At 36.2% G+C, this 9,825-nt stretch overlaps 3 protein-coding genes across 4 annotated transcripts in view; 1 reads left to right on the top strand and 2 right to left on the bottom strand.

Annotated features, from left to right (window-relative positions):
• The window catches only part of LOC106109646 (protein LSM14 homolog A), a 5,051-nt gene extending 4,736 nt beyond the window's left edge, over positions 1–315 (top strand). The window contains exon 5 of the mRNA XM_013291230.1: positions 265–315. Within this exon, the coding sequence (XP_013146684.1) occupies positions 265–315 (51 nt within the window). The remainder of the gene's footprint in view (positions 1–264) is intronic.
• Positions 316–2,930: 2,615 nt separating this feature from the next.
• Positions 2,931–7,240, bottom strand: LOC106109779 (15-hydroxyprostaglandin dehydrogenase [NAD(+)]-like). The gene is made up of 6 exons (XM_013291387.1): positions 6,900–7,240; positions 5,202–5,325; positions 4,909–5,015; positions 4,665–4,838; positions 3,402–3,556; positions 2,931–3,157 (listed from the first exon to the last, which is right to left on the bottom strand). The coding sequence occupies exons 1-6, from the start codon at positions 6,990–6,992 to the stop codon at positions 3,052–3,054; spliced, it is 759 nt and encodes a 252-aa protein (XP_013146841.1). The 5' UTR covers positions 6,993–7,240; the 3' UTR covers positions 2,931–3,051.
• A 599-nt stretch (positions 7,241–7,839) lies between these two features.
• LOC106109778 (kelch-like protein 10) overlaps positions 7,840–9,825 on the bottom strand; it is a 2,903-nt gene continuing 917 nt past the window's right edge. Inside the window, exons 2-7 of one of the 2 annotated variants that reach the window (XM_013291385.1) lie at positions 9,591–9,772; positions 9,267–9,478; positions 8,910–9,061; positions 8,537–8,723; positions 8,341–8,463; positions 7,840–8,250 (exon numbers count right to left, since the gene is read on the bottom strand). In XM_013291385.1, the coding sequence (XP_013146839.1) occupies positions 8,063–8,250; positions 8,341–8,463; positions 8,537–8,723; positions 8,910–9,061; positions 9,267–9,478; positions 9,591–9,772 (1,044 nt within the window). In that variant the 3' untranslated portion in view covers positions 7,840–8,062. The remainder of the gene's footprint in view (positions 8,251–8,340; positions 8,464–8,536; positions 8,724–8,909; positions 9,062–9,266; positions 9,479–9,590; positions 9,773–9,825) is intronic. The other variant, XM_013291386.1, reaches the window with a different exon arrangement.

The raw sequence follows: 9,825 nt of genomic DNA, 5'->3' as shown, positions 1-9,825 counted from the left end.
GCTGCAGGTATGACACCCTCACAGTACACATGTAGAAATCACATCAAAACCATATCTATGACTGAAAGGAAATTGGTTTAAGCGCCTAAGATTAAATGTTCAGGAGAGCTATTTAAAGTTTTCATTTTTAGAAAAAACCTACATTTTCATTGTTTCAAGCGTCACAAACGTGCTCTGATATTTATGAAACCCAGTTCACACGACGCAAATCGTAAATATATATCTTATGATTAAAGTTTTGACATATGTATGTTTTGTTAACAGCGAAGTAGTAAGGCGCCGGGAGAGGGCGGAGCGAGTAACACTGGATTTTAATTTATTATCGCATGGACTGTTCGCTGAGAAAATAAGTAATGGAAAAGTGTCTGGTGATTGTAGTGGTTATTTAATCCGTTCATGATAGTGTGGAATGTTTGCGGGGAAATATTTAGGTGTGTGAATTAAAGATGTCGGACATTGCTCTGGTTTGTTAGTGTTGTATCCAATAAATGGAAGGTGTAAGAATGTATTCCCGCAAGAGAACAAAGCGTGCGGCCGCGAGGTGAGTCAAATGTGTTCACTATTTTGGGCAGTTTTATGACATCACTAAATTTTGACACATGTTTATAGAAGCTATGTTAGGCAAATGTTTCTGTGATTCTGAATGCCGAGTTCTGACGGGGCCATGGCCTCCGTATAGTATAAATGTTTTACGTTATGCCCAATCAAGTATATTTTACTAGCTTCACATTATCCAGTTGTGCCTAAACGTGAATTTAGATTGTTAAATATATCATAGTTTCCAAATTCACTGCGTTTGTTTAATGTTTTAACATTGTTTAGTGACCCGTGCAGCAGTCCTACTAATGTATAGTTAACTTAGTGAATTTGGCTTATCAAGATACCTTTGAGCGGGTTACATTGCTCTGCTGGCCAGATAACTAACGAATTTTGTAGGTAGATTAATAAAAACTACTCAAGGTGTCTTTGGCTTTAACTTAGAAATTACTTGAGTGATTTGTTGACTGTCATTTTATTGTTAGATATTAAATGTAATGTAGGACTGCTGGCGTTGGAGCAGCAGCCAATGTTGTCTCAGACCGGGGACTATCGGACATTTGTTGTAAAGTGACTGTCACATTTAAGGCAACTTACTGCCAATCGTAATGTTAGCTCCAAAAAATTAAGTGTTTTACTACACTTTATATTTTTAGTATTTTCAAAATCTTCATTAAGGAAATGGGACTGTTTTTAATTGTCTGTATAGATGGAAAAAGATTTTGTAAACTTGAAATATATATAATGGATCAGTTTCAATATATTCTTTCTTTAATATATACATTTTTTTTGTTTTGTTTTTGATTAAAATATCTGTAACTGTAAACTGTACCTGGTCATTGTATGAATATAAAAATATATGTTTACGACAAATCTTCCATTTTATATATTCTTTTATTTTTTATGGAAGAAAAACCTGGAAACGGTTCACCTGATGAGACTACTACCAACTTTAGGATAAAAAGAATATTTGAGAGAAATATTGAAGTAGAAATAATGAAAAGACACCTGCTCCATAAAAAGTCTGAAGCTGTTAAAAATTAAAAAACTTGAAGTCAAATCTTAAATTTTATTGCAAATCAGAACAAAAGCTGGTACAAAATGTACTATTCAATGTTTACATTAAATACAACCGTTTAAAGATTTATTTTAATTAACAGTTAACATAAAGAAAGTAATTAAAAAACACAATCTTAACATACATAACTTTATAATAATTTTTCATATTGAGACAGTTTTTAAATAACTCAATTTTCGACAGTTTTAAAAACAATGTCAAACATTTTTAACTTTACATAGCAAATTATTTGAACAAAAACCTTTAACATTGTTTGGATACATAACAGCATGTTATGTGTTAAAATTTTTGGTACAATCAACTATTCAGTTAAAAGCCATCTTTAGCAGAAATATTGATTATAGAACCCAAGTATAAAAGTTATAATACCAAAAAATTATTCCAGCCAATAAACATCAGTTTACAATCATACTGTGTAACCATTCTTATGAAGTTTTTCATACCTCTTATGTTATATTATAAAACACTTTATAAAATATAAATGCCTCCTATCCCTTACCTCTCCCATGCACATTTTATATCTAGAGAATGAAAATATTTACAAAAAACATTCATAGCAATGTTTTAGAACAGAGGTCGACAACATTTTTAGAAGTAAAAATTTATCAAAAACAGTATTGAAGACATTTAACAGCAATTCTGCAGCTAAAAGAATGATGTAAGTAACCATAATGACTGAGTGCAGCAGTGAGCCAGGCATACTTGAGATGGGTCACTTGAAAATATCAACTGTAGTGATTCATGTGTAAAGGTTGCCGATCCCTGTTTTATTTTAGTAAGTATATTTTTTTTTTTAATTCATAAGTACTGGTAAGCCTGATACATAATAAATTTGAGCCATTTAGGATACACTAATTAATCAAATGTTCCAATACTACGATAATCAAAAATTTTATGTTAAATTTTACTCCTAATGAGAATTTTTTAACCTTTACTGTTATCGAGTTAAGGTAAGAACGTATTTTAAAACTAAATGACTGTTTATGAAATAGTGATATAATACTGCAAGTAATGAGGCGTGAATGAAGATTGGTAATGATTGAGATCAAAAGTAACGTAGAGTAGCGATAATGCAGAAACCATTAAAGTGACGTAAAAAAATAATTATTTCTGCCTACCCCCCATAAATGGCGAATGTACAGAAAAATATGCAAGTATTTTTACTTCAAATCCATGAGATGATAGTTTTTTATGTCATGCAAGTGGTGAGTAGCTAAAAAATCAATATGATAGTACTGTTCGCTTTACATTATAATGAAAAGTGACGAATATAGACGAAAATGAATCTATCTAGATTTAAATAAATTAAAAAGCGTTTATGAATGAGAAATATATTGCTTAGCTTTATTCCTATAAGCGTATGGTTCAATTTCCCAATGAGTTCTGCGTTGAAATTGGAGCATGTTTTGTGATATTCAATGTTGCCAGTTCTTAACTTAGCCGCGCCATTCTCGCGGCGGCTGACCATTCTCGACAACCCAAACTGAGCCACTCTGGCCCTTCATTAATAATTCTATGAGAGCTCTACCAACATGTTCTGGGCTGAAAAACAATTTAAATAACGTTATTAATCGTTTAAATAATTACTTTAAAAGATTATGATCGATACATTTTTACATTAGAGATTTTATACATTAAGAGACCTTTAAAGCGCTTATGGCTTAATGGCAAAAGTAAGGGGCTATCGCTGATGCCTTATGATCTGTTTGATTCGTGTCGTGTCGTAAATCAGACCCTAGTTTTAGCACAATCTTAAAGAGAGTTACAAGATAAAAGGAGTTATCACCTCTGAGTTTTGCAGTTGACATGATCTCGTTGCCAGGCGGCCTCGTATTCTGAGGACATGAGTTGCTTGCGGATCTCCTTGACAAGGCCCGTGTCGGTGAGACCGGGGCACAGCGCCATGCTGCGCACGCCCGTCAGCCCTACGTGGTACTGATCCTGCGCACCCACATCTAGGTTATAAGCTACTCCAAACATGGTTATAGCAAATAAGCGGTAACCCTAATAACTAAAGTAAATGTTGAGTACGAAGAAGCCAGCTGAAGATCAGCGCAGGCACCGCTAAGTCCCTTCTGCATGCTCTGAGCTGGCTACCTTTTGCCACGATTGTATGTTTTCTTTAGAATAAGTTCTTTTTTGTGGCAATAAATATGTACATATACATTCATTCATTCAAATAAGAATAGATTTATATACCCCAGTCGGAGTTTTCGAAAAAAAATAAAAAAACATTCTTCGAAGAGGCAATGCAACTATTATAATGCGTTTCAAATAAGAATTCGCATGCACAAATTGATACGCTATCAAATCAGAAAAAAAGTCGGCAGGGACCATAATTTGCGCAAATATTTTTTTATGAATATTTTTGACATCTAAGTAATAATCATATATCTGAGGCTGTCTAATAATTGCAATGAATAACGATGAATTGGGAGTCCCTGTCGGGTGACTCAACGAAAGCACGTATAATTTCATCACCAGACGGATTCGTGAAGATACAAAGTGAAAGTTCAAACATTGAACTCTTCGTCAGCGAACGATAAATTCTTATCGCATTTGACATGTTTCCTTTGTTATTTAATTACATTTAATCATAAACTTTTGTACTGTGGTAATAGTATATCATTGCACAAATATTTACAAATACTACGATGTTCATAATCCAGCAAAAGTGGATATTTTCTAATGACAGATTAGCTAGGTTGGTTTACATTTTACACTCTTAAAACATATGTATATCAGTCGTCTTGTCTCTATAGTATCCCTTCACTAAGTACTAGCTGTTGCTCGCGACTTCGTCGGCGTGAAATTAGGAAGTATTAAAACTTTATTAAATAGCCTATGTTACTCACAGATTAAATACCTTTCTAATGGTGAAAATATTTTTAAAATAGGCCCAGTATTTTTTAAGTTAATCTAATACATAAAAAAATTCAAACAAGTCAAATTTTTCCTCTTTATAATATTAAGTATAGAAGAAATAGGTCGTGAAAATAAAAGAAATATTAAATCAACTGCACAGATCAGTAAGTACTGATTTACGTACCCCATACGCGCGTGTAAGACCAACAACAGCGTAGTTAGTGGCCGTGTAGATGGGCGTAGAGACCTGTGGTCTTGCGAACGCGGTTGACGCCGTGTTGACGATGGTCCCGCCTTGACCACCGCGGTCTTTGCCCATGAAGCGATACGCCAACAATGTGCCACGGATAACTCCGTTCTAGATAAACATTTTCTTTAATATGTTTCATTCCAAATTCATAGTTAGTTTTAAGTTTTCATTAACTTACCAAATTGACATCGACTTCCAGTTCCCAAAATCGATCGTTCATAACTCCTGCATTGTTTATAACTATATCCAGTCGATTAAACACTTTTATTGTCATCTCAAACGCCTCTGTAATTAAAAAAAATGTATTAGGAAGTGATATAAAAATACACTTTTAATAAATTGATGATTTATGAACGATGTTTGACAGACCGAGGTCATTGACTCCCACATTTTTATGTGAAACAACACTAGTTTTACTCGGTTAGGTGAAAAACCAAATTTAAAAAGTTGTAACAATATAAACATAGTTACCCTCGTATTGTGGATAGTCTGTGACGTCACACTGGCAGAACAGCACGTTCTTCCGGCCATACTTGGCTCCAAGCTCATCGGATACCTGCTCTCCGATTTCAGAATCGATATCGCATAAGGAAACCTGCAAAATGACCATACTTTTAACTTTTGCATTACGTTTGCACAACTTATGTGTGTGAAAGAGGAATAAGTGCATAGAAAAATATGTTTCTAACTAATTTATCGTCATCATAATTGCAATAAATCCCAAATTATGCAAGTAATGCAATTTGCAAAGTTAAATTAAAAAAGAGATCTGCTTTGAGCGCAACGCAGCCGTCTCTCCGCGTGCAAACTGCACAGCTACGACGACTCTATACAATATTCATTTTTCCACCTATATTCGAGATAATACGCAAGCAATGTTTCTGTATAATTTAATAAGTTGCAAATACATAGCACGTACCGCGTGATGAAAATGTCAAAAGTAAATAATATACAGAATCTGCTATAAAAGTCATACGTATCGAAAATCAATAAATTATCCAAGTTGCTTCGTTTTCCAAGCAAATATCTATTGAATTCAAGAGTTAATTATTCCTTACCATTACTTTTCTCGACATCGCGCGCTAATTGGATGTATTAATATTTTATAGCTATTCAAAGAGCGCCGGAGAAATAAAAAAAAACTATCCTATTATGTAGTTCTGAATTATAATATTATTCTATGATTTCAATGTTGTTTTGTTTAATTTTAAATCTATAATAACTTAATTATTAAAATTAATAACGTCATTTCTAAACAATGCATAGTTTATATTGTTACTTATCATATGAGTAACTTTATTAGTTACATGCTTTAGATGAAAATATCATTATGATTCAGTCAATATTCTTTGATAATTATTTAATATTGTTTATAAACAACTACCGAAATGGAGAACGTTATCCTAACGGAAACAGCTTTTCTACCATAACTAATGTGTTTTCTCGTAAATAACTGGATTCTTAAAACCACATGGAATTTGAAAACACAGCCATCTATCGGTTCTAATTATGAATAAAAATTTTTCAATCCTTTCACAACTTTACAAAATTCCAGTGAAATTGATTTATCGTTTAAGAGTTCAATGACTCCACACAAATGTGTCCATAAAGTATAGGCAGTCAATAAAATATTGAAGTAACGCGGTTACGGCTATTAGGGTTAAATCAATTAGTTGATTGCACGGGGAAAAAACAAGTGCTTACGCAAATTAAATTTACTAACACGAACGCACCCAAACAAAGCATTGAGAAAATGAGAGGTAAAATATTTTGCGTTAAATTATGAGCATTTAATTGTTTACGCATATATTAGTAAAGAAAACTGTATCAGAAAGATATAGATCACATGTTGAGATTCAATTCAATAGACGCAGGATAGTAAAAAAATTTAAATCTTTAGATCAAAAGTACTTACATCAGTAAAGGCGTTTCAAGGAAAATTTTACAAGAAAATGAGGCGACCACCCGGTTGATAGGGAAAATCAATACAAAATACAATCGGCGTGCAAATTAAGTTATTTCTTTATGTTTTGTAATCGAACATGCATCGATATTCGTCCGTTTAGGTTAAGGGAGATTTTCATTCAGCACACATTAAATCTATATGAAAATTGTTCAGTAGTACTACGATGCAGCGTAGTGTAACGTGTACCGGTGTGATGTACGTACCTTAGCACCTTGCTTGAGTAGTTCCTCGCAGTAGGCGAAGCCGATGCCGGCAGCGGCTCCCGTGACCAAGGCGACCTTCCCCTTCAGCTCCATGACGTATATTGTATGCAAAGTGTAGCGCCGCGCCCAATGCGGCCTGTAGCGAGTTTGCAGCGGCTGTGCTGTGTTCGATCGCGTCGGGCGCGCCGAGGGGCCGCGGTGGATGGGGCGGAGGGGGTCACTCGGGCTCGGGGCGGGCGTTTTCTCCCCAAATTCCCCTTCTGTAGTAAATATACGCACGATCGCGCGCCACTCTCGCTATCTGCACACACTAGTCGATTCAGTGGCGTGTGGACCAGTGCGGACGACGCGGTTCGGGGGACATTGTCACTTGTTCTATATATAGTAAGATGCACCAAGCTTACAAGGAAGCGACATCATGAATAATGTGCTTGTGAAGAGAATAAAACACGAACGCCTTTCTATAGATTTATTTTTAAATGTTTCCATACATATACCATAATTTTAACTGATTAAAAATAATTCATTTCATTTTTTTAGGATATATACGTAGACATAAAATATCACAGATACAACAATAAGCCTAAAAACATCAAAAACGCGACCGCAATGTTCAATCGCGAGCTGTACACAAAATACGAAAATAAATTTGTATCACAAATTAATTACAATGCAAAAAACTTGAAAATTTACAAACCACACAATATAAAATATTCTAAAACCACATAAAATAATCACATGCCACGATTTTGATCTACATAAAACAATTAACAAATATACAAACAATACATTTTAAACTGTACATTTATAATGAACATGATTTTGCACGGATAAATTAATATTTTACACAAAAACTATGTACAACAATATCACAGTAATTACATTATAATAAAAGAAGAAAAAACAGTTCCTAACACTATCACAGATCAATACGTATTTTATTTCCTCCATTTTTAACCAAGACTAAACAAACGCTCGTATGACAAAACACGAAAACCGTTTTTTTTTAATTTATCCACGGTAATATCAACTCACAAAACAAAAGATAATTTTGAAAAATGGAACACGAAATTTAAACTTTGACATTTTTTTTATTTTATAGAAATAGCCAGTTGTAATTTTGACGTCGAATCGTATTGCAGAGGAATAAAGAGGTCGAGGTTTTAGTGATGTGCCTGGTCAGCGCCGGCGGCGGGCACCGCCTTCGCCAGGTAGGAGAAGGAGCGCGCGTTGGGCAGCCCGGCCAGCACGCACGCGCTCAGCGCTGAGCGGTTCAAGTTCATTGGCGCTGCGTCGTACCACTCTAATGTATCGCCATCGTAGCACTCCACGTGCGGAATTGTGGTCGACCCTTTATTAAAAAAAGTGGACATAAGTAACAACTCGTCCATTACAAATCAATAAATCTGTCGTTTAGGGTAGAAAATAATGAAAGACTCACCGTTGAACCCGCCAATAACGAAGATCATATCGTCCAACAGTACCGTCGCAAAGTTGCTCCGTGCGCTGAACATTTCCGTTATTTCCTGCCAGTCACCGCCACGGTGCGGACAAAATCTTTCACCTTTAATTATAGAAAGAACTCACAAACTTATGGTACTATTATATGAGATTAGCTGATTTATTGTTCAACTAACCGGTATTAAGTCGGCTATATCCATTAAATCCGCCGAGGGCGTAGAGAGAGTCACGGTAAGCGATCAGACTGACGCCGGATCGTGGACTCAGCATTGATCTGATGAAACACCATTGCCTCGTCTCCGGGTCGAACATCTCCGCGGAGCTTAACACCTCCTGACCGTTGAAGCCGCCCACTATGTAGATCTGTCACAAGGTGGACCATTACCATGAGTTTTGTTATCGCCATCTATGGTATTGCCGAAAGGTTTTGCATTCCATCTCTCTTCCTCTCTCTTTCTCTATCTCTCTTACTAGAAAGACTACCATAAGGTTGAAAACCACTACAATGTATAACGGTGATTCGTCGTCGAGTATCGCGTAGAATCATACCTTACCGCCCAGCGAGGCGGCGCTGGCGTCGGAGCGCTGCTTGTTCATGGGCGTCGTCATCTCCCACTGGTTCTTGTCCGGGTAGTACCTCTCCACGGACGACATGCGCGTGCGCCCGTTGTATCCGCCCAAAGCGTATATTAAACCGTCTGCTAGATAAACATATGAAATGATGAAAAACTGATATATTCTTAAAGAACCGGGAATGATTCTGAACATATTTTGCACATACTTTATTTTTTTTTACTTGTAAATAAGAGGATTTCTAGTGACCTCAAGAGGCGAGATTTAAAATAAATTGGTACTTACTAGTACACTACTAAAGTTAGATAAAGCAGAATGTAGGATGCTAATTACCGTGAACAACGACGCTGACGTAGCAACGTGCCTGATACATGCAGGCGCGTTCATGCCACATGTTGGACACGGGGTCGTAGCACCGCACCGTGTTGAAGTGATCGCTGCCGTCGAAACCACCGATCATATAGATGAGGTTGTTTAGAGTGCACAGCCCGTGGTACGCCCGCGGTGTCAAGTCCATGTGGATCGAGAGAAACCAACGGTCAGCTCTAAAATGAAATAAAGAAATAACAACGAAGTCCTCAAAACCACAAGTGTGAAAAATCAATCATTATCTACCATGCTGTTAAAGTCAACAATTAATACCCAAAAAGACCCTACCGTGTGTCGTAGGTCTCCACAAAACTGGTAGGGCTTCCAGCACTCCATCCGCCGACCGCAAATAGAATCTCGTAAGGTATCCGGGGCCTTGCCAATGGGTCATTTAAATCGGCCTCTGTACCGGGCCTGGAGTCCAACAATGTAAGGAATACCACCGCAGGATATAATGCTTCTTGACATTTCTAGAAAACGCCTTAAAGTTAAAAATCACGTTTAAAGTTACGCAATTTCATCT

The sequence above is a fragment of the Papilio polytes genome, unplaced genomic scaffold (genome assembly GCF_000836215.1).
Source record: "Papilio polytes unplaced genomic scaffold, Ppol_1.0 DF821067.1, whole genome shotgun sequence".
NCBI lineage: Eukaryota > Metazoa > Arthropoda > Insecta > Lepidoptera > Papilionidae > Papilio > Papilio polytes.
The sequence above is the reverse complement of the archived record's forward strand: the minus strand, read 5'-3'. Positions and strand labels throughout refer to the sequence as shown.